This window comes from Arabidopsis lyrata (assembly GCF_000004255.2).
Source record: "Arabidopsis lyrata subsp. lyrata unplaced genomic scaffold ARALYscaffold_5, whole genome shotgun sequence".
In the NCBI taxonomy this organism is placed as follows: domain Eukaryota; kingdom Viridiplantae; phylum Streptophyta; class Magnoliopsida; order Brassicales; family Brassicaceae; genus Arabidopsis; species Arabidopsis lyrata.
Genome location: NW_003302551.1, coordinates 17011211 through 17035710, shown reverse-complemented (window position 1 = coordinate 17035710; position 24500 = coordinate 17011211). Strand labels below are relative to the sequence as shown.

Sequence of the window (24500 nt, the reverse complement as noted above, 5' to 3'; positions counted from 1 at the left end):
GAATTAACCATTATTGAATTACACAGGCTTTGACAGAAATTAAGGAGGGGTTATTGGCTCATGGATTTATAAGGAATTATAAATCCAAACAAAGATCATTTGTTATTCAATCATGGATTTTAAAATCCTAATTAAAATCATGTGTTATTGGTTCTATGATTTATAAATACTAGTTAAAATCCCATGTTATTCGTTTAGTCATTTGTTTTTGGATTTGAGAATCCAAATTATGTTTTAAATGGATTTGTATGGAATTGAAAGAGAAAAATAGAAAGATTCAAATCCATGGGTAAATATATGTTATTGCAAAATTCATATATCTTGATTTCATAATTAATAGAGATTTCCAAATCCTATATGGATTTACAAATTAATAAACCAATAACATAAAAATGCTTTGATAATTTTCTCTTGTATGGACATATTTGCTGTGCTACAAGTTGTAGCTATCTCATTGGTTAAAAAGCCAAACGTGAAACTTGTTTTGCTGAGCTGGATGAGAGAGAAACAAGTCAATAACAAATGATATTATTTCCCCCTTGGAATATTTATTTTCTTAAAAAAAACATAAACCCTAATTTAGTAAAATTGCTTTGTGATTTTATTTTCTTTTTCTTTCGCAGAGGTTGAAACAGAAAGATGCGATTTTTTTAGAGAAAATCTGTAAAGCCTTATACTTTCTGCATTCCGTGGTCGATTTAGATTCTGGCGATGGCCGATGATGATCACAAACTCTGTGGTTTTCTCTGTACCGTTCTTTCCGTCGATTCACCTGGTCTTCTTCAATTGGGCTCTTCCTGTTTCATCTTCAATGATGGTTTCAAATCCGACAATGGCTTGATCTTATCCCTCATTAATCCCATCTCTAATCTCAAATCCCTAATTTCGTCTGAAGGAGATCAGAATTGTGGTGAAGACGGTGGATTGCAGACTCCGCAGAAACGCCGTAAGTGCGTTGAGGGAGAGAGTAGTCGTACACGAAAGTCTCCGAAGTCGAAGAGCCGAGTTTTATCCGGGAGCAAGGAGAAGACCGTACAGGGGAGGAAGAGGGTAAAGAGTATAGGCATGGTGAATGGAAGCATAAGTGTAGTGCAGCAGCTTCATGCTTTGGTTGCCAACAAATGTTTGAACATCTTTTCTCAAGTGGTGAAGATTGATAAAGGTGAGAATGGAGAAGAAAGAGCTGTTGTGTTAGTTGATGTTTACTTGCCTATTGCATTGTGGTCCGGATGGCAATTTCCCAAATCTCAAGCTACTGCTGCTGCATTGTTTAAGCACTTGAGGTAATTCGTTTCGACTCTGAGTAATCTCTCTATAGCTAGGATTGTTTGCTTAATTATGGTTGCTTGGTTTAGAGAGAATATGTTCCTCAGAAATTTCATGGTATGTAGAATTCAGGTTTTATATGTGATTCTGATGTGTGCTTCTCGTGTATTTACTTTGGAGATTTACTGGTGAGATATGTCAATTAGGGTTCACTTTGTTGTTAAGCAATGATGTTTCTTGTTCCTGGTAATGGAAGTTAAGTGGACCAACTTACGAAAGCATCTGGTTTGATATCTGTAGTTACGTTTCCTCCTGTTTATGTTTGGACAAAGTTTTGAAACAACCTTAATGCATTAATAAAAGATTGTATCCTTTTTTGTACATATTATATATTGGATATCTGAAATTTTTATTAAGTATCTCCATAGGAGTGTTAAGTTTTTCTTTTTCTTCTGTATCACTTTAGCGATCTTTATGTTGATATGTCAAATGATAATGCATCTGTTGTTATCATGAATGCAAACTTCTTTTGTGGATGGGTGTGAATAGATACTTCTCTCGAATTTTTAATCTATTCCAGTTCTTTGCAGCTGTGACTGGGGACTGAGAGTCTCAATCCTTGACGAGGAAAGTGTTTGGGAAGAGGCCAATGGAAAAATAAAAGCCATCTGGGATCTATCTGACTGTCATGTGTTTGATTGCAAATTACTCTGTAATGCCCCAGATTCTCCAAAAAGACGATTGTTCAAACTACATGAAATCTTTAAGAGCTTGCCCAGTCCAGGAAATCATGATGTGTCTTGTTCTTCTAGAGTATTACCGTCTACTGACTCTTGTGCATCTGGTGTATGGGATCTCTCAGATGACGTTTTGATTAGCATACTGATGAAACTTGACACAAAGGATCTTTTTAGCATTGCAGCAGTCTGCCGTCTCTTCAGATCATTGACCTCTCTAATTGTGCCGTGTATGAATCTAAAACTATTTCCTCATCAGCAGGCAGCAGTTGGTTGGATGCTGGAGCGTGAGAGGAAAGCTGAAGTTTCCTCGCATCCCCTTTACTTGAGTTTTGATACTGAGGATGGGTTTAGTTTCTATGTAAATGCTGTGACTGGTGATATAATCACTGAGGCAGCTCCCATGGTCAAGGATTTTCGTGGGGGAATGTTCTGCGATGAACCAGGTCTCGGAAAGACGATAACAGCATTATCCCTTATCTTAAAGACGCAGGGAACAATGGCTGATCCGCCTGAAGGACTTCCTATCGTTTGGTGTACACATAAAAGTGACAAAAAATGCGCCTATTATGAGTACACGAGTGACCAGTTCACTTCTAACGGCATGTTTGCTGTAAAGAGGTTTCAAAGTCCAAGTAGCTGTCGAAACCAGTTTTCTTTTGAAGCCTTTCGTCCGCTGCTGGAGTCGAAATCGTTACCACTTAAGCAAGCTAGGCTGATGGATCCAGCTGATCAAACATTGGAGTCTAAGAACTCAAACTTTGAAAACGAATTTGAAACTCACATCCCTGCGTCCTTGGATGTAAAAGCTCAATGTAGAAAGCCCTTGGGTAATGTCAGGAAAAATCTCTTGCATGTATATGATGGCGCATCTGAGCTCTCCAAAGTGATGGAAGCTAAAAGAATCGGTAATTGGAAGAAATGTGGTATGATAACTGGTTGCAAGAGAAAGGGTCTTACTGATTCGGATGTGGAAAGCGATATTTGGATACAGTGTGATTCTTGCTCAAAGTGGCGGAGGATAATAGATGAAGGTGTTTCTGTTACAGGTTCTGCATGGTTTTGTAGCAACAATGCTGACCCTGCATATCAGAGTTGTAATGATCCTGAAGAATTATGGGATAGATCTCAACCTATAAAATACTTGCAAGGGTTTTATACTAAGGGAGCCTCTGGTGAAGAAAATGATAATATCTCTTTCTTCACCAGTGTCCTTCGAGAACACAAGTCTTCAGTAAACTCAACCGTAAAGAAAGCCTTAATTTGGCTTGCTAAACTCCCTCTTGAGAAGCTCTCACAGATGGAAACAGTTGGCTTACCTGGTCCAGTGTTGGGTTTGAATAAAGATGCCCTTGGGTTCCAGACAATATTTCGAGCATTTGGTCTTAAGAGTAGAGTTGAAAAGGGTGTCACCAAATGGTTTTACCCGAAGTTTCTTGAGAACTTAGTATTTGATGTACCTGCCCTCAAAGTTGCTCTCTGTCAGCCGCTGGATACATTTAGACTGTATTTGTCAAAAGCAACTCTAATCGTCGTTCCCACAAATTTAGTTAATCATTGGACAACACAAATCCAAAAACATGTTTGCTCTGATCAGCTTCGCCTTCTTGTTTGGACTGACCATATAGAGCTTTCTCCACACAGCTTGGCTTGGGATTATGATGTTGTGATCACAACTTTTAGTCGCTTAAGTGCAGAATGGAATCCCCGGAAGAAAAGCCCATTGATCCAAGTGCATTGGCTTAGGGTCATGCTAGATGAAGGACACACTCTTGGTTCTAGTGTCAGTTTGACTAATAAATTTCAGATGGCTGTTTCTCTGACAGCTTGTAGTCGTTGGCTATTGACAGGAACACCAACCCCTAACACACCAAATAGCCAGCTTTCACATATCCAACCTCTTTTAAAGTTTCTTCACGAGAAAGTATATGGAGAAAATCCAAAGTTTTGGGAAGCTGGCATCCTTAGACCATTTGAAGCAGAAATGGAGGAGGGTCGTTTGCGTTTACTTCAGCTGCTTCAGAGATGCATGATAAGCTCTAGAAAGAAAGATCTGAAGATGATTCCTCCGTGTATCAAGAAGGTGACATATCTTAATTTCCTTCCAGGGCATGCAAGAAGCTACAATGAACTTGTGGAGACAGTTAGGCGTAATATCTTATTAGCTGATTGGAATGATCCGTCTCATGTAGAAAGTCTGCTTAACTCTAAACAGTGGAAATTTCGAAGCATTACCATCAGTAATGTCAGACTATCTTGCTGTGTGGCTGGGCATATTAAAATGACTGACGCTGGTCATGATATTAAAGAGACAATGGATGCTTTACTTGAAAATGGTCTGGATCTTTCGACGGAGGAGTATTCTTTTATTCAAGATAGCCTTATTGGTGGCTGTAACTGTAAAAGGTATATCTTAAATCCAATGTTTTCATTAGTTTGGGGCATTTGTCACAAGTATATAACTTGGCTTTTGCTTCTCATCTTATGTATAGATGTGGGGAATGGTGCCGACTTCCTGTTATCACTCCATGTAGACACCTGCTTTGCCTTGATTGTGTTGCTCTTGATAGCGAAAGGTGTACTATTCCTGGTTGTGGATATTTATATGAGATGCAAACTCCTGAAACGTTGGCTCGACCAGAAAATCCAAATCCAAAGTGGCCTGTGCCGAAGGATCTTATTGAGTTACAGCCTTCATATAAACAGGTAGATATGTGCATAAACCATCTTATAAGTTAACGACTTGGTTCCTGGAATAGTATACTCAAACGCATTACTTTACTATTCAGGACGACTGGAATCCTGACTGGCAATCTACGTCCAGCAGTAAAGTCAGTTATCTCGTAGACAGGCTGAGGAAGTTACGTGAGGGTAATAGAAAAAGCATTTTGTCTTTCAACAAGACTGACAATGACAACCTGGAAGACAATCCCGCTGGTACCTCAGGAACCTTTTTGGGGAAAGAATCCCATGGACAGGATTGTGGATCTCAGATGGTATTTGTTGATAAAGTATTGATTTTCTCTCAATTTCTTGAGCATATTCATGTGATTGAACAACAGGTATGAATTACCTTGTATTTGTAACATCATTTTTTATTTTTCCTTCGTGTTTTAAGCTTTGATCAGTTTTATACTATGCTTCTGTAGTTGACAACTGCTGGCATCAAGTTTGGTAAAATGTACAGTCCAATGCATTCATGTAATAAGGTACTTGGCTGTTGATTTGTATTTCTTTCTCACATCTTGCTATCCTTTATAAGTCAAATAACTTTCGATTTCAACTTTTCAGATGAAATCTCTGGCAATGTTCCAGAACGATGCTGATTGCATGGCACTTTTGATGGATGGAAGTGCGGCCCTTGGTCTTGATTTGAGCTTTGTAACACATGTTTTCCTGATGGAGCCAATCTGGGATAAAAGGTACGACTTTGAGCAATTTTACATTCAGCAAACACAGACGACATATCAGTAACAAATATATAAAACTTGATGTTCTTCTATTTTTCACTTCATTTTGTTTTAAAATTTTTGGAGTTTCTGGAGTGAATCATTTGGTGGCCGTTCTTTATACTTATCTCGTATGGATAAAACTAAAAGCTAAATTGAGTGGTTCCTCACGGCGACGCCTTTTATATTAAGATTGCATATCTGGTCTAATATTTTTCCTTTCCATGGTGTTGACTCCTACAATGTTCACAAATGAGCAGCTTGGAAGAGCAAGTCATCAGTCGTGCTCATCGGATGGGTGCAAAGCGCCCTATTTTTGTAGAAACCTTAACCATGTGTGGCACGATTGAAGAACAAATGATGAGATTCCTAGAGGTACGGTTACTTTTTTTTTCCTCATTGCTCCGTAATTATCTAGTCATCAGACTGTAAAAGCTTGGACATGCATTTGGTGAAAGTCTGAGCATCGTGTACATGTCAAATGTCCCATATGTGTATTGTTTTAAGCAGGATGCAGAAAAGAGTGATAGATTATTGAGTGGAGACTACATAGAAGCGAAGCAGGAGACAACACGGTCCCGTCGAACGCTACATGATTTGGCAGAAAGCAATTACCTGTCTCATCTTAGCTTTGTCCGATGCGATGGCAAAATGGAATTTGCAGCTTCGCAGCTTGCAGGTTTAAAAGATCACCAATTAGCTTAAGAAAAGTAGGTTTTTTTTTGTAATCACAACAAATAATTGTTACACATTTTTAAGTATGGATATAAACTAGGATAAATATAAGGCCGATCCTTTCAAAACATCTTTGATCAAACTTATCTTTCGCCTTCAACATCATCATCTTTGTCTTGCAGTTTCTTGTAGACAAAATGGTTAGCTATGAACAGATAAAAGCAGAGGCTAACAGCATTGAGCGATGCGATTATCCAATAGTAGTAATCAAGATGTGCTTTGTTAAGGTTGTTGACGAGCCATTCTTCACCGTGGCTTTTGCTGATTGTTTGAACGGTTGATATAATCCCGGTACTAACAAAACTCCCGACTCCAACGACGCCAATAAAGATTGCAGCACCGATACTTCTCATAGTTTCAGGCATTTGATCATAGAAAAGCTCTTGCATACCAACAATAGTGAATACATCTCCAATACCAACTAGTATGTATTGGGGAAGTAACCACAAGCTACTCATTGGAACAACTTCTTTCGGAGAGTCAATTAATCCATGATCACTTGCAACTCTAAGTCTCTTTGCCTCCACAAGCCCACATATCATCTGTTATAAAACACAACTCCATAAATTGTTAGGCCATTCATTTGATTGCTTAGATTAAGATTAGTCTATTGAGGACCAAAACGTGTTAGTCTGCATAGGTTGCCCCATCTGCTGCCACCATTCAAAACCATAGTTAGCATAATTAATAATTCACTTTACCATGTTAAAAGTAGCGACAAATAAGCCAACACCGATCCTCTGAAGAGATGTGATTCCAGAATGGTGATTGGTGATCTTACGGATCATAGGGACAAAAACTCGGTCATAGAGAGGAATGAGGATGAGGATAGTGACACCAACAATGCTTTGGAAAGCAGCAGGAGGAATAGTGAAGTGATCTCCAATGGTTCTGTTCATCATGCTTCCTTGCTTTAAGAAGAATGTGTTGAGCTGAGTAAGTGTGGCACAGAACATTATCAAGCTTATCCAAATTGGCATGAGCCTCAATATTAGCTTTACTTCTTCCACTTGGTTCACGGTACATAACCTCCATGGGTTTCTATTTTTGTTATGATCAATCTCATCGATAATTGTAGCTTTGTCAAGAAATCTGCATTATGTCAAATTGATACATCCCAAAAGTTAGTGGTAGATCATTGAACACATTTTTCTAATCAATGTCTATTAGATGCAATGGTTTTACCTTGCAAAATAAATTAACACTTGCATAAAGTTAAAAGTGATGCCATTATGCCAAAAGTGTTTTTTTTTTTTTTTTTTTTCGTTTTCGATCTCGTACTCTGTTGAATTTGTTCGATTAATTACTCTTACTTGAATTTCTTTTTGTTCGGTTCTGAAACGGATCTTATTTAATGTTCCAAATCAGAACCAATTTAGTGTCATTATCCAGCTAACTTATGAACGTGGCGTTGTACGAATTCATTCAGTAATGGAATTCTTTAGAATAGTAAAAGAGAAAATGGTTATATATTCTTAAAATCTTATAAATTTGGATATAACAAAAATCGGCAAAGTCAAAAAAGGAGATTTCATCAGCTGGAAATGTACAATGCAATCCTCTCACAAGCTTTATATTAACACACATATATATATATATATTTAATCGATAGAAAAACAGGTGTCCCTCCAACGACTCAGTTCCAATTGGACGACGTAATTTAAGTCATACTTTAGGCCAATATATTAACATTAAGATGCATATGATGTGCCCATAAAACCAGCATGTTGGACCACTTTGGATATATCAATTTTTTTACATTTGTTGAAATTAAGGTGATATAAATGTATATAATTAGAAAGTGGTGATATAAATAAATAAATGTATACTAATAGAAAGCAAGTACCTGAATTGATTGGTTCTGGCAAGAAGATATATTTGATTAGAATTTGTTGACTCCGACTTGTGCTCATCCTCCTCCTCGTAGCAGAGGCCGTAGTGGTGGCGCGTGGAGCTCAATCGCCATTTTTTCAGAGCAGCGACGATGACCTGAGCAACCCTCGTGAGGGGACTTCCCACCGGAACTTGTTTTCGATATTTTGGAATTCCTATCAGAAATATCACTATAGCTATCACCACACTTCCTGCTATTATGCTGAATCCTAGTGACCAACTCACTCGTTCCTGTGAAAACAAATTAGTAATGTTTTGATTTGAGATATAATCAAAAAAGCAATTATTTTTTCATAATAAAAAAAAAAAAATGAAAGATAAAACTTCAATGAAGCTGGAAAATAATATCATCAAATAATCTTGTATTCCTGCCAACCATGTTCGCTAGTTATTATACCAACTAATTTTTAAATATATGAAAAAGTTGACGTATATAATTCGTAAAAAAGAACAAAAAAATTATGAAAACCTAATGGTATATAGGTAGACCAAATTTCATATTGTATTAGGATATGTTTCGCTTTTCATAATTCAAAATACAGTTATCAAGATCTACTACATTGTTTAGGTAACTATCTTACATATACATGTTTATTTTTCTTAGCCCGCTAACGTGATTAGTTTTTGAAACCAGCATATGAATATATCTCTAACGAAAGCTAATTCTCCTACAACAAATTAAAAAGAGAGAGTTGATGTTAAGAGAAAATTGAAAAGTAAAAGACCTGAATGAAGATGAGGGCAAGAACAGCTATGGAAGAAGCTAGGACGATGGCCATATACCAATAATTGAAGAAAGAAGTCTTTGCTGCTTTCTCTTCCGGATTGGCCTCTCCAAACTGATCAGCTGCGAAGGTCATGACGCATGGTTTATGCCCTCCTTCTCCAACCGCCATCACATACAATGCCATAAATAACACTTTTTCTCTCATCCGCGGCGCCACCACCGTCACCGACAATGGCAACATGACCATTCCCTGAAATTCATTGATGAACGTTCATATATATTAATCCTAGTTTTAGTTTGAGATCTTGAAAAATGAGTCAAGGTTTTGTAACGATATGTCGACCAAGAGATAAACGAAAGAAGTCAAGAGAACGGTTTTGAAGCGGCCTAGGATTGAGTCAGCTAGAAACGCCCCGAGAATGGGGAACATGCAAGAAACACCGATCCATGTGTTGATGTGTTTGGCTGCGGTGGCCGTGGACTGGCCAAGCTCGTTGGTTAGAAACGTTATTAGGTTGCTTGCAAGACCGTAGAACGCAAATCTCTCTGCCATCTCCACAACTGCAAAGATTAATGAATTAATCACACGTACACATGTAGTATCAACTTCTCTAAAGACTAGACAATATATGAAATTTGGGAAAATATATCCAAATCCGTGCGAGTGTTAATTAGGAGGATGTTTACCGATGATGAAAACGGCAGCGTTCCAGCCTCCTTTGGTTCGTTTATTGATGATGGAGGTTGAATCTGCCATGGCTGAGCAAATTTTGCTAGTCGTCGAAGCACCTTGAGATTATTGTGAGTGTATCTAGACGTTTTTCTACAGGTATGGAGATTGTTATGATCACCGAGATGCCTGGCCTTTTTATATTTGAATTTTGATTCTGATCTCTAGGGAAGTTTTTCTATTGCATGTGTTTGTTTAATATTTATTTATACATTTCTTAAATGTAGAGTGAGGGGTCTCTTTGAAGAAAAGGTTTACCTTTATAAGATTTTTATTTTTGTAAAATGCATAATGGTGGTGGCTACTGGCTAGGTGTAATAATGTTTCCACTAATAAATTAATTTATAATTTTCGATTTCCTATAATTCGAATTCCTAGATTGGTGCATGGTGCTCATGTGATAATGAGTTTTTAATCCTATATTAGGATATGACCTGCGGTACACCGCGGGTTAATTATTTGATTTTTTTATTTTTATAAATTGATGAATTTATTGTGTATAATAATTTTTGTTGTATACCGCGGGTTACATGCGTTGTATCTAAAATAAAAAATTTTAAGTTGTATTTGTTTTGTTTAGTGTTTAAGATTGTATAATTGTATTTTGATTTGTTATTTATAGGATTTCACCTGTGGTATATTGTCTCGTATTAATATTGACCCAAACCCGTCCAACCATATAATCTAAAATGAAATTAAACATCATTTTGTTATTTTTTTAATAACACTTTTATTTAAATGTCATATAATTCGAGTTAATTTGAAATTTGCTTTCAAATAGTTTCCATGTATATTTTTAAATTAGTGTGTGTTTTTGGTCCAACCCGTAAAAACAATTTATAATTGTATCTTAAAATACTAATTAGGATTTCACCCGTGATATATTGTTCCATTTTAGATAATTGTAAAAATTAAAGAAAGATCCGAATGACTCAATTTCGGGTCTGAATAAAATAACGACATGATTAAATGCTCAATTTGTTCTTAAAAATGTTAATATAGATTACACACATATTTTTATTCATCGATTGAGTAATATATGTCCGTTTTAAAAAATTTGAATTGTAACATATGCAGAAAAAAAAAACTAAAATTTACTAACTATTTATATATTTTATAATAATTTAAAATAATATAAATATAAGATCAAATAAAAGTGAAATAAGAATCATATATTTATGTTTAAATTAGGTAGAGAGGTTTTAGGAAATTAGTACAAATTTGTTATATTAGCATTAAATCATCATATTTGATTTCTTTATCTATAAAAATTGTAGAAAATATACCATAAATAAAGCGTTTAAATATAGTAATTAGTTGAGAAAGTATATATATTTTAGATTTTATTAATTATTTTCGTTTTTTAATTTTGCCAAAATTTAAGGAAAGATCCGATTGAAGATTTCCGGGTCAAAATTAAACAAATTTGACCCGATTTGGTACCCCAAAAACTGCTGTAAAAATGTATAGTAGATATAATTCTTCTACATACGATTAATTAAGAGATAGATGGACACAATTAAAATCTTTATTCTCATCCAACTACATTAAAACTTGGAAAACTACAAGATATATATGTAAGTAGTTTTACTTGTCATTATTACCACCGTAAACAAATTGCGTTTTAGATCAAATGTAAAAGAATAAATTTGACCGAGAAAAAGAAGTCATATGTCTCTGCTCAACTCAATAAATGTTAGCAATGAGAGCCATCTGATATTTTGATTAATTTTAATTAGTTTTGATCATAGACGTTAAAGTCATGCGAGCACGACGCTTTTGTCGTTTTGTGAAGTAGTAGGATATTCACAGTGTTGACTAACATTTGTCTAGGTCAACTTTTATCTATGATTCATGCAAGTTATTATTAGGACATAATGTCCCACATCAAAAGTTGGAAGGGATCCTAAGTAATATATAAGGGATATGGGCCACTCCACTCATTGCCAATTGGTTTTGAGTTGGAAACCCATATTCTAATATGATATCAGAGCGTGGTAAAGAGAGAGACATAAAGAATGAGAGTTCTAACCTCTAAGTGTAAAAAGAGGTTAGATGTGAGAATGTCAACATCTTCACAGAAACTCATGAGGTTAGTGTGCATGAAACAGAGTTCAAGGTTCAACAACGTTACAATTCACCAGATGGGTTGAGAAGAAGGTTGATGCCAAGAACAAACCTGTGAAGTGCCAAACCAAGAGTGAGAGTTCTGTGGCTGAAGCAGAACAAGGAAGAAGGCACCAATGCAAGCTTGGTTGCAGCCTCCGAGATGAAATGTAGGCAATGAAGCCTTGCGTCAAAGAGGAAGCAACTAAGGTGGCGGCAACGGTGTGGAGAAGCCCCAATCCATGACTACGGCTGAGAATCCGAGTGGATCAAAACCAGAAAGAGGAGGAACCAAGGTTAACACCAAGGTGTTGAACGAGGGAGCTGAAGCCGGTTGCAATGTCAGCCGAGCAAGAGACGTGAGAAGAGCTCACGGAGAAGACTTGGAGGTGACATGGAGAAGGCTCAAGGCAAAGAAAAGCTAAAGGGTCGAAGTGTTACGGAGAAAGTGGTGGTTGAAGACGGCGGTAGAGACTTTCATCGTGACGGTGACTGGTGATCGGTGAGAGTTGTGACCTCTAGCTGTCGGAAGTTAGGACATAATGTCCCACATCGGAAGTTGGAAGGGATCCTAAGTAATATATAAGGGATATGGGCCACTCCACTCATTGTCAATTGATTTTGAGTTGGAAGCCCATATTCTAATAGTATATGAATTTCGTAGTTATTTAGTATATACTACTAAAAAAAAAAACTGCAAAATTTCAACTGAATGTTGAGAGTTCTTGTTCGTTCTAATGTTTTGTTTGAGCAGGTGAGGTTTATCTCGTAATGGGTATGGATGGTGTAGGGACTAAACTTTAATTGGCATTGGAGACCGGAATTCATGAAACTGTTGGAATCGACTTGGTAACAAATATGGGACTTATATGTTTCTTTTTTCTAAACCCAAACAACACACTCATGGTTTGCTTTACTTTTGGTTCCAGGTTGCTATGAGTGTGAATGATATTGTTACTTTTGGTGCAAAGCCTGAGAGCATCAGCAGTGGCAAATGTGTTTGTGTGGGTGTAAGTATTTTTTTATTATTATAATTTAAAGCAAAAGAGAAAAGAGAGAGAAAAAAAAGAGAGAGAAAAAGAGTGTTACATCCGAGTGTAAAGTTACACCCGGGTGGGAAAAAAGAGACAATATTTCAATTATTTTTCTTTTATTTATTACTCATACGCGGCCATTGAGTGCACCGATGTGTATGGCCTGAAGGTTTCTTGACTACTTTGGTTGTAATCGTATCGATGTAGACCTTGCAGAAAAGGCATCTTTCATTGCTTCTTCATCTTGATATTGATGAATGATGATGAACAAACATTATGATATTTTGAATCTCATTTAGATTAAAATTTAATTATTTAGACCCTAATTTACATAATTTTCCTCGAAAATGCTATATTGTAATGTGGGATTATTATTTTTTCTTGAAAATGGACCTTTTTTACAAATAATTTTTTAAAAAATGGTGACAACCCATTTCATCATTAATTGAGTTTTGATCATAGACGTAATCATGCGAACACGACGCCACGTGGCATTTGTCGTTTTGTGAAGTAGTAGGATTGGATATTCTCAGTGTTGTGTTTCTCACTTTCTCTTGCCTATGTTCGTTCCATCGACAAATCACAGAAATGGATCAACTTTGATCCTTCCTTGGCGACCTTACACGACGAATCATTCATTCTCCTCTGTTCCGTAAATTCACAGCTAGTAAGTAAGTAAGCATGGTTTCATTAGCGACCCAAATGATTATTCCTTCTGAAAATGGGTATAGAGTTTGGGAGGATCAGACCCTTTTCAAGTGGCGCAAGAGAGATCCTCATGTCACCTTGCGTTGCCATGAATCCGTCCAAGGTACCCTAAAAACTCATGCTTTCTTCTTAATACTCTCACTCAATTACTTACTTAATCGAGAGATTTTGACGTTTCTTTTGCCAAATTGCTTGTAAAGAATGATCCTTTTCAATTGAATTTCTTCTCTCTCTATATTATCTTTGCTCATGATAGCTAAAGTTCGGGTCTTTTGGTTCTGTACAACTCATCTCCGTTTTGAGTCTGGTTTTAACTTGTTATTAACTTAGTGGAGAGTGAAATTTTATATGATTGTGTATAGGGGCTTTGAGGTACTGGTATCAGCGCAATAACGTGGATCTCACCGTATCAAGATCTGCTGTTTGGAATGATGATGCTGTTCAAGCTGCTCTTGATAGCGCTGCTTTTTGGGTTGATGGCTTGCCCTTTGTTAAGTCTTTATCTGGTTACTGGAAGTTTTTCTTGGCTCCTAAACCTGCAAATGTTCCTGACAAATTTTATGATCCTGCATTCCCTGATTCAGACTGGAACGCTTTACCCGGTCGGTTTCTGATCTTTTCTCTACAGTTTTCATATCTCAGTTTGTTTAGATTTTCTTGATTCCTGAGATCAATCAATTATACTAGTAGCTTGTCATGTATTCTTGTAATGCTTAGAATGAAAATGATGGTGTGATAGATTTTCCAGATGGTTAAGGGTGTTATAATTCTGTAATCTGAGAGTTGCTTCCGCCAATAATATACTGGTTGCTGTTGTGTAACTTGTGTTTCAACTTGCAAGTCTCACTTGTATAACAGAACGTGAGACTTGGTTCGGTTGACAATCTTCTGGTGTCTTGCAAATTTTGAATTACTTCCTTCGTTCTGCAGTTCCTTCCAATTGGCAGTGTCATGGATTTGATCGGCCTATCTATACCAATGTGGTGTACCCTTTCCCGAATGACCCGCCTCATGTTCCTGAGGATAATCCTACTGGTTGCTACAGAACCTACTTCCAGATTCCCAAAGAGTGGAAGGGTATGTAAACATATCTAACCAATGAAAATAAATTTTTATGTTCCATATCTTTTCATACTCTTGTTTTACATGTGTTAATTTCATTATCCAGGTAACGGCCTGAGATTGAGATTAATACAATGTATTTTCATATAATTGGATGCAAGTAGCCAACTTTATCTTTTAATCTTTGAAAGGATTATTTAACCAAGTTTTATTCTTTCTCATTTTCGTTTTAAGGTCTAATGTACAGAAATACTTTTTATTGAATAACAGCAACATTACTCTTTAATGGTTAACAGTACTGTTTTTTCTCAAGATTAACTGCAATGGGCCATAGTTTGTTTCGATAAGCATGCCTCTTCCATTTTGAGCCTTGTCCAACTTTCTTACTGCTAGAGAGACTAGTGAAATATACTTTAAAAGTTAGCGTTATAGTTTAATTTTGAAGAGTTTGTTTTCGAACTTGTAGCAAAGATGCTAAGTTCAGCATGCAATGTAAATGACTAAATGACCACTAATATTGTGCTTTTCACATGTTAGGTATAAGTGAAAATGTGAACAACTTTCCCTGGATGATATTTCTGTATAATATTCCTTTTCACTTTTCCTTGCTTTTCTGAATAATGTTGCGTCTTTTTTGGCAGACAGAAGAATACTTCTTCACTTTGAAGCTGTAGACTCCGCATTCTTTGCTTGGATAAATGGCAACCCTGTTGGGTACAGGTGTGACATATACACTTCTGTCTCTATTAATGTCGTGTACTAGTATATAGAGGCAAAGTCTGTCTTCTGAGCCAGCTTGAGTCCAAAATGCCTAGTCAAGGAAATGTGCTATATATAAGAATTGATAGAAAAGATATGCTGAAATTTGAATATTTCAACTTCCAATCCATTTCTATTTCTTAAAACGAAGCCAAATTTACTTGGAAACATAAGAATAATACTGCATTTACTGTAAAACTAGTTTTTTGTGTGCTGTAAATACTTCGCTTTGGTTAGCTAATCACAAAACATCTAACTCAGAATACTATCTTTAGCTATAGCCAGGGTTCTAGTCAAATCATGAGATACAAAGACTAGTCTCATTTCAACTTTGTTTATGTTCTAGCACCTATTTTGTGTTTGACAGTAAAGTTCATAAGTAATACCTTACCAAACTAATTTTCCCTTTTCTCTTAAACCAGTCAAGACAGCAGGTTACCGGCTGAATTTGAAATATCTGATTATTGCTATCCATGGGACTCGGGGAAACAAAATGTTCTTGCTGTTCAAGTCTTTAGATGGAGTGATGGTTCATACCTTGAAGACCAAGATCATTGGTGGTTGTCTGGTATTCATCGAGATGTGCTTTTGTTAGCAAAGCCCAAGGTTTTCCCTCTAGTTTCGTTAACCAGAGTGTATGTCAATTTATTTTTCTTCTCCACTATATACGGCCATTGAATTGATTAACTTCTGTATGCAGGTATTCATTGCTGACTACTTTTTCAAGTCAAAATTGGCAGATGACTTTTCCTACGCAGACATCCAGGTAGTATATTCTATCGAAGTAGTTTCAGTTGATACAATCCACTTATTCATGTGCCTCGAAATAATTTTCTGGTTTTTTTCACTTGACTCTTACCTTGCTGTGTATTTACCTGCTCTTCTTTCGGTATTATTTAAGTAGTGTGTGCACTTTTTATGTTTAAGTTTCATTGTTTATAATCTTGCAGGTTGAAGTGAAGATAGACAATATGCAGGAGTCCTCAAAGCATCTTGTTCTTTCTAACTTCATCATAGAGGCTGCCGTATTTGATACTAAAAATTGGTACAACTCTGAAGGATTTAATTGTGAACTTTCTCCCAAGGTGGCTCATTTGAAGCTTAATCCTTCTCCAAGCCCAACTCTTGGATTTCATGGTTATTTGCTTGAGGGAAAACTGGATTCGCCAAATCTCTGGTCAGCTGAACAAGTAAGCAGCTCATTTTCTATAGCCCATTTTGGCTTTGCTTCCCAGACATGCAGTAGTCTACTATTAAAAAAAGTGATGTATTAGTCTTGTCTATCTGCTGGAGCTATTAAGGAAAATATGGATTGAAATCCTGCTAATGTGATAATTTGATCATGTATTCGTATGTGTCTAGTTCATTGAATTTGATCTGGGTATTGTTCTAATTGTTATCTATTTCCAATGCTGGGATCTTTGCCCAAACCTATGTAGGATTGTCGTGCCAGATCTTAATCAAGTACTTTTATCTTAGTAAGCATGGAACACTGTGTTCTGTGAAGATAAATTAGAACAAAGATGTAATGAGATTTGAAATGAAATGTGTCTGTGAAGTATTGTGTTCTGATGTAAGTCGTTATAATTTTTATGTTACTAGCTCATATTTTTCTTATTTTATTTTTGTTTGTGCACAGCCAAATGTTTACATCCTCGTTTTAACTCTAAAAGATACATCTGGGAAAGTCCTTGATTCTGAATCAAGCATTGTTGGCATTCGGCAAGTTTCAAAGGCCTTCAAACAGCTTCTTGTTAATGGGCACCCAGTCGTGATAAAAGGTGTAAACAGGCATGAGCACCATCCACGTGTTGGGAAGACCAATATAGAGGCCTGCATGGTCAAGGTAACATGGTTTTTTTTTCTTGTCCAGCTATGCTTTCTCCCTTCCATGGTTTACTTAGGATACCACTATCTAACTTGTGTACTCTATTGGGATTTTGATTTACCCCTTGCCCTGTTCCCAGGATTTAATCATGATGAAAGAATATAATATCAATGCGGTGCGAAACAGTCATTATCCTCAACATCCCCGCTGGTATGAATTATGTGATTTGTTCGGCATGTACATGATCGATGAAGCCAATATAGAGACACACGGTTTTGATCTCTCTGGGCATCTGAAGCACCCTGCGAAAGAGCCAAGCTGGGCAGCCGCTATGCTGGATCGAGTAGTTGGGATGGTTGAAAGAGACAAAAACCATACATGCATAATTTCTTGGTCACTGGGAAATGAGGCTGGCTATGGGCCTAATCATTCTGCTATGGCAGGTATGCAGTCCAGTTGAAAATTGTACTATTGGAATGAACACTACTTATATCTTATCGTTATAGTATATTTGTAAGATAATCTATAGGTTGTATCTGGCCAATGCTGAAGTAAGAGCTTATGTGAAGAACATTTTGAATAAGCTTTGATCCATGTTACTTACAATCCTGATAGAGAATTAACTTGCATATCGATTTTATCTTACAGCTATTGTTGTTGAACTTGTGGAACAGGTTGGATTAGGGAAAAGGACCCCTCACGGTTGGTGCACTATGAAGGTGGTGGTTCCAGAACAAGTTCTACTGATATAGTCTGCCCTATGTACATGCGGGTTTGGGACATCATCAAGATTGCACTTGATCAAAATGAATCACGACCGTTGATATTATGCGAGTATGTTAGATCAATTTCTTCAGACTTCTTTCACTTTTCCTGAATTGCATTTGGCATCATATAGTGACAATTTATTATATCATTGTTTAGATTTCATGTTTCTTTTGTGTTTACTTGAGAGATTTCTTCTTAACAAAACGCAGGTATCAACATGCTATGGGTAACAGCAACGGGAATATAGATGAGTACTGGGATGCAATTGACAATACCTTTGGCCTGCAAGGAGGTTTCATATGGGACTGGGTTGACCAGGTTCATATCTTGAAATAGTATAAGCTGATTCTTCGTACAATAGTATGCCCATAACAACTAAATTAAACCTGTTAATCCCTTCTCTTATCAATGATCTGAAAGTTCTTATTCTTGTTACATAAAGAGAAATTAAATCTTTGGTAAGATCCTATGGTCAGCCAAATCCATGTATAAAAATTAATATGCACTTTTCTTGGCTAATCTGTATTTAAATATTAGTCTTCTTCTATCATTTAGGGGCTATTGAAACTGGGGTCAGATGGCATTAAGCGTTGGGCATATGGAGGGGACTTTGGTGACCAGCCTAATGATTTGAACTTCTGTCTCAATGGGCTTATATGGCCTGACCGAACTCCTCATCCAGCACTCCATGGTAACATTTTGATATAGCTAAGAATTAAAAAACTTGAAGCTTTTCCATCGTTAGAAGCAAATGAACCATAGAACCTAACTCGTTACAAACATGTCCATCGGGAAAGCCAATAACTAAGCTTTACATCTTTTTCCTCTGTTGAAACCCAAGCTCTCTCTAGCTTGGATGAGTCTCACAACTGAGATCTCATTCTTATATATATAGTAAACCTTAAAAGCAAAGCACTCTAGTAAAAAAAATGAATAACTTCGTAAATAGCGAAGTATAAATTGTAATTTAAAACCTAATACATTACGTATCATTGCTGAATGCTTGAAAAACAGCCTTGTCCTCAAGGCTGGACTCAGAGTTCATTCCAAAGCAAGCCCTCCCAAAACAATGAAATCATCCTCATCAAAATCCAAATAAGGCGGAACATCTGTTAACTTTTGTTGTTTTCCACAAACAACTTTGGGCCAACGTTCCACAGGAACTTGAGGTTGGAGATTCAATAAGACAGCTTTTTCCTCTGTATCTAAGTTGGGAATCTCTGTTGCTTGACCCTCGTTAACATATTTGTCGCCGTTTATGGCACAGTGGTTGTTGTTTATATGGACCACGGTAGAATCTGCAGATGTTTCTTGAGATACTTCAGATACCGTGTCCCCTTGAATTGCAGCAACCATTGTTGTCAAACTCAAAATTGCATCTGAAACATCCTTCAAACCAGCTTGAATACTATCCAACTTTTCACACAGAATTTTGTGATTCTTCTCTAACGCGTCCACACTTCTCTCTGTTCGAGTAGTAGTCATATCTTTTGGCATTTGTCCGTTGTTAGGTCGGACCAATTGGTAGAGTTTAAGAATCACGAAAGAAAACCGAAAACTCTTCTTTATTGAAACAGCACTATATCATCAAATTCTGTTAGAAACGTTTCTCTTGGCAAAGCCTGTAAGAAAGCTTAAAAGCTTTTCTCCAACGCTCTCTCTACCCTAGATGAGTATATCACAGACGAAATCTCATCCTTACTTATGTACCAAAACGTAATAGAAAAGCATTCTAGGTAAAAAAAAATTAGTAGAGAAATGGAAATCTTAAATATTTTCCTAAATCAAGAAATTGAAGTTAAGGAATATAAATCTAAAACGTATCACATATGTTTCCCTTTTTCTGAATACTTGACCATGATACATGTTCAAATGGCACTGATTTCTTCTGTTTGCATCATGTCTTTGTGTTGCTTAAGAGGTTAAGCATTGCTATCAACCAATCAAGGTTTCATTGACGGATGGCTTGATAAAGGTACAATTTAATATATACATCACTTCAGTTGGCTTTGGTTTTAATACTATCTATGTAGCTCAAACTTAATCTTTGCAGGTTGCAAACACTTACTTTTTCCACACAACAGAAGAATTGGAGTTTAGTTGGAAAATTCATGGGGACGGTCTTGAACTTGGATCTGGAACTCTCTCTATTCCTGTGATAAAGCCACAAAATAGTTTTGAGATAGAGTGGAAGTCAGGTCCATGGTTTTCCTTCTGGAATGACTCAAATGCTGGAGAATTGTTTCTGACAATAAATGCCAAGCTTCTAAATCCTACTCGTTCGCTTGAAGCTGGTCATCTTTTGTCTTCAACGCAGATTCCTTTACCAGCAAAGAGACAAATAATACCGCAGGTATTTCCCACATCCTCTACAAGTCATATTTCTTTTGGAAAGATCTCTAATTCATGAAGTCCTGAAAACTTTAAGTAACCTCCTACTCTAGGCGATAAAAAAGACAGACACTATTATCACTTGTGAAACTGTTGGAGATTTCATTAAGATCAGCCAGCAAGATTCATGGGAGCTAATGATAAATGTCCGAAAAGGAGCTATTGAAGGTTGGAAGGTATGTTCTTTTCTGTTTTATTTCTTGATTGGGAAGCTCTTAAACAATTTCTTAATGCATAAAACTATATGGAAGAAGTCTTACATACTGTAGGCATATAGGTTCCTCAAGTAAACGATACTGTTGGGATCGAAAGTTTGATATAACCGGTTGTAACCACTTTCCTGATTTATTTAAACGCATTCGGGTTATACTGAGTACATAGTTGTTGAAAAGAAAGAACTACCATAGGAAAAAGGAATCTAACTAGCTAGGCAGAGAAAAGTACAAAACGTAAAATTAAAACAATAGATTCAATCTTGAAGAAGTTATGCATACACTTTTTCAGATTTAGCGAGGATGTTTATGTTCTTATACTTATATCAAAAATGACAGATTCAAGGAGTTCTCCTTATGAAGGAAGATATACTGCCATGCTTTTGGCGAGCACCTACAGACAATGATAAAGGTGGAGGTGACTCTAGTTATTTTTTGAGATGGAAAGCAGCACAGTTGGATAATGTGGAGTTCCTTGTTGAAAGCTGTTCAGTGAAGAGCATCACTGATAAAGCCGTAGAGATAGAGTTCATATACCTTGGTTCTTCAGCTTCTGTCTCTTCAAAGACAGATGCCTTATTCAAAGTCAATGTTACATATCTGATCTATGGTTCCGGAGATATCATCACCAATTGGTCTGTAGAACCAAACTCTGATCTTCCACCGCTACCACGTGTAGGTATAGAATTTCACATTGAAAAAACACTGGACCGTGTAGAATGGTATGGCAAAGGTCCATTTGAGTGTTACCCAGACCGAAAAGCAGCAGCCCATGTGGCCATATATGAACACAATGTTGGAGACATGCATGTCCCTTATATTGTTCCAGGAGAAAGTGGTGGTAGAACAGATGTTAGGTGGGTGACATTCCGAAACAAAGATGGTGTAGGAATATATGCTTCAACATATGGTAACTCTTCCCCAATGCAGATGAATGCTAGTTACTATACAACAGGTGAGCTTAATCGTGCAACGCATGAAGAGGATCTTATCAAAGGACAAAACATCGAGGTAGTAATATTTATCTTTTCCTCAATCTCTTGATCCTCTTGACCAGCTTATATTTGAATTCAAGAATGGAAGCGACTGATCAAGCACCTGAGTATCAATTGGCATTTGGTTAGCTCATTTGAATGGTGATTATTGTGCAGGTGCATCTGGACCACAAACACATGGGTCTTGGGGGAGATGATAGCTGGACTCCATGTGTTCACGATAAGTATCTGATTCCACCCAAACCATATTCATTCTCTCTAAGGTTGTGCCCAATTACTGCATCCACTTCGGTCTTGGACATCTACAAGGACCAACTTCCCTGCTAGAAATATCTTCTTGCCTATAAGTTGAATGCTATAACAACAACTAGACTTGAGAGTGTTGCAATGTTTCGAAGTTAGATTCCTCAAGTGAAAAACCTAAATAAACTGAAACATTCGATTCCATAATCTCTTTGTGATAGTTTTTATCCCTGGTGTAATACAAAGTACAAAGTACAAACTATCCATACCAAACAGATCTCTTGAGAAATCTATGCCATCAAAGCTTAAGCACATAGAGAGAGACCCACAAAGTGGGTGGGATATAAAAGCCGATTTAGACGGGTGCTTTCCCAATGAAGTGGACCACCCAATTCGAAAAGATAATTATTTCATTTTCTGCAGACCATTTTTAACCATTAGACATGTGACCACAAAACTCTGTCAAAAACCGAAAAATAAAATACTTTCTTTTTCACTCATCCTATTGCTCTCTCTCTGTTTCTCACTACTCTCACTAGACTCCTCCATAGCTAAGCTCCACCTACTAGATTAGCCTCCACGCGCTTTTATATTACTTCTGCCACAGTGGCAAATCCACCTTCTTCCCTCTCATGGCCACCACCACCACAACCATCATCATCTTCAACACCTTTCGCCGCCGTCTCAATCCCACCTGATTCCGCCGTTGGAATCAGTACTCCAGACTACATGTTAGGTCTTCGAAACATCATTCTCTTACCTCCACCACCGCAGATAACAACACGGCTGTCTCCTTCTCCGGTAAACATAGCGGCGGTGGAAGACAACAACACAGTTGGAGAAAAAGTATGCAGAGACTGTGGAAACAGAGCAAAGAAAGAGTGTTTGTTCGAAAGGTGTAGAACTTGTTGTAAAAGCCGAGGATACAACTGTGTCACTCACGTGAAGAGCACGTGGATTCCTTCTTCTGCAACTCGTTCTTCATCTTCTCCTTCTGAGAGGAAGAAGAAGCTCAAACTCGATAAACAGAGTTCCGCTAATGTCTCGCTGCTTCCGACAACCACTTCTCGCCAAGGTAATGAAAACTGAAACTAGAATTGAACACAAAAGAATCCTTTTTTAATCTGAATTTGAGGTCTTTGTGTGGAAAATTGCAGAGAGAAGCTTCAAAGAGGGGTTACCGGGGAAAATTGAAGCTCCGGCGGTTTTTAAACGGACAAGAGTAACAGCGATAAGCAACAACGAGCAAGCAGAGATTGGTTATCAAGCAACTGTAACCATAAGTGGTCATGTCTTCAAAGGCTTTCTTCATTACTATGGTGTTGATCATAACAAAGCTTTTCCATGTCTTTCTCAAAAATGATGAAAACTACTTCATAGGATTCTGTATATAGTTTCTCTGTTTTTGTCTTTTTATTAACTATGTGGATTCTATATTCGACATTAAGGGACAGATACATTAATGGGCCATTCCATTCTTAAAGCTTGTCTTCTTTTTATGTATACAAAGAAATAGATCAATTAATACATGTTTTTGTTAGCAAGTGAGGTTGTTTCCAGGATCAACGCCAAGTTGACGACAATAATCCGTGTAGTAACGAACTCTAGCTTGAACGGTGGCTGTGTTGGCCCCGTCGCACTCTAAAGCACCGTTAATGGCTCGGATTGTTGCACCAAAACCTTGAGATAGAACAGGCTGAACCCTATTGGTCCAGTACCACAAGGCGGTCTTGAAGGATATGACTGGATCTGTGCCTACTGTTTCCGGTGCGTTTAGGCCGTCGAAACCAATTGCGGTTCCAGCTGGCCCGTAGTTGAAATTCCAAGAGAGTTGAATCGGTCCGCGGCCGTAATAGCCTTTGTTAGGATTGCATGGATATTGTGTTGCATTCTCATCGCAATAATCCTTTGCGGCTCCGTCTATCTCTTCTATGTAGCAGAAATCTAAAACAAAGGCCGAAACTATTATATCGAATATTGCGGCATCAAAGTATCTCTACAAGTTTCTTTAGCATAGGACGATTCAAAAGTACTATTTGATGAAAAGATATCACTAATCTAGTAAAACATGTTATTTAGTCTAACGATTATTATAAAACAAAAACAAGTTCTAACGTTTTCATCTTCTTTTTTTTTTCTGTTTGGTATGTTCATATATATTCAACATGCATGTATGCATCATAAAAGAAAAAGAGTAAAATGAAGCATTAATATATACTTACGTCCAGTTTCATGCGTGACATGAGCAAAGAACGCTGCGATCTCACGTCTAGAGTCATCGGTTGATCCAACCCTACCGAAACGAGAATATGAGTCTAAGGCCTCAAGAAAAGCTCCTCGACTGTAAAAACTATTTCCCGCGCAACTAGACGCGGCTTGACTAATGATTCCATTGAAAAAATCTTGCGTAACAACCTCAGACACAGTCACACCATTAGCAGGAGGAGGAGCAAAACAAGGCCCTTGTTGGCAACCTACACCACAATAGTCTGAAGTGTTACCGCAAAAGCCAAACTGACTACAGCATAGCTCTGACGAACAACCGCAGTTTTGAGCCTTTGATGTGTTATAGAAAGCTTGTAGAGCTAATAGAATGGTTACCAAAGAGATGGCTTTAGAAATTGTGTGAGTCAACATTTTGATTTTGTTGAGAGAAAATGGAGAAAATGGAGAAAACAAGAACTAGTCTTAAAACGAAGATAATTGTAATATGCCTCTATATAGTGTATGAGACGGCATGCAAGAAAAGTCGCAATGTAAATGTGTGGACGCGATCGAGCCACTACTATTACATCTTCTTCATAAAGTTATATACAAGAGCGCCTAACAATTTGGAAAAGTCGTCCCTTGGACGATC

General features: G+C 37.2%; 5 protein-coding genes across 5 annotated transcripts; 3 read left to right on the top strand and 2 right to left on the bottom strand.

Annotated features, from left to right (window-relative positions):
- Positions 1-582: 582 nt before the first annotated feature.
- Positions 583-6257, top strand: LOC9312323 (F-box protein At3g54460). Its single transcript, XM_021024959.1, has 8 exons — positions 583-1283; positions 1857-4409; positions 4496-4709; positions 4793-5065; positions 5153-5212; positions 5295-5425; positions 5713-5827; positions 5963-6257. Exons 1-8 carry the CDS (start codon positions 712-714, stop codon positions 6155-6157), a joined length of 4113 nt encoding a protein of 1370 aa, XP_020880618.1. The 5' UTR covers positions 583-711; the 3' UTR covers positions 6158-6257.
- LOC9314047 (protein NRT1/ PTR FAMILY 5.4) lies at positions 6149-9938 on the bottom strand. Its single transcript, XM_002876208.2, has 6 exons — positions 9495-9938; positions 9151-9368; positions 8806-9057; positions 8034-8311; positions 6889-7279; positions 6149-6729 (listed from the first exon to the last, which is right to left on the bottom strand). The coding sequence occupies exons 1-6, from the start codon at positions 9562-9564 to the stop codon at positions 6271-6273; spliced, it is 1668 nt and encodes a 555-aa protein (XP_002876254.1). The 5' UTR covers positions 9565-9938; the 3' UTR covers positions 6149-6270.
- Positions 9939-13175: 3237 nt separating this feature from the next.
- LOC9314046 (beta-galactosidase) lies at positions 13176-21916 on the top strand. The gene is made up of 17 exons (XM_002877932.2): positions 13176-13488; positions 13748-13987; positions 14316-14462; positions 15089-15167; positions 15629-15812; positions 15907-15972; positions 16157-16396; positions 16846-17052; positions 17174-17477; positions 17709-17868; positions 18012-18120; positions 18358-18493; positions 19722-19777; positions 19856-20155; positions 20247-20369; positions 20745-21416; positions 21557-21916. The coding sequence occupies exons 1-17, from the start codon at positions 13359-13361 to the stop codon at positions 21725-21727; spliced, it is 3324 nt and encodes a 1107-aa protein (XP_002877978.1). The 5' UTR covers positions 13176-13358; the 3' UTR covers positions 21728-21916.
- An 81-nt stretch (positions 21917-21997) lies between these two features.
- LOC9312322 (protein SHI RELATED SEQUENCE 6) lies at positions 21998-23180 on the top strand. Its single transcript, XM_021023962.1, has 2 exons — positions 21998-22718; positions 22801-23180. The coding sequence occupies exons 1-2, from the start codon at positions 22373-22375 to the stop codon at positions 23004-23006; spliced, it is 552 nt and encodes a 183-aa protein (XP_020879621.1). The 5' UTR covers positions 21998-22372; the 3' UTR covers positions 23007-23180.
- On the bottom strand, positions 21998-24333 carry LOC9312321 (endochitinase EP3). Its single transcript, XM_021023961.1, has 2 exons — positions 23866-24333; positions 21998-23587 (listed from the first exon to the last, which is right to left on the bottom strand). The coding sequence occupies exons 1-2, from the start codon at positions 24278-24280 to the stop codon at positions 23181-23183; spliced, it is 822 nt and encodes a 273-aa protein (XP_020879620.1). The 5' UTR covers positions 24281-24333; the 3' UTR covers positions 21998-23180.
- Positions 24334-24500: the final 167 nt, after the last annotated feature.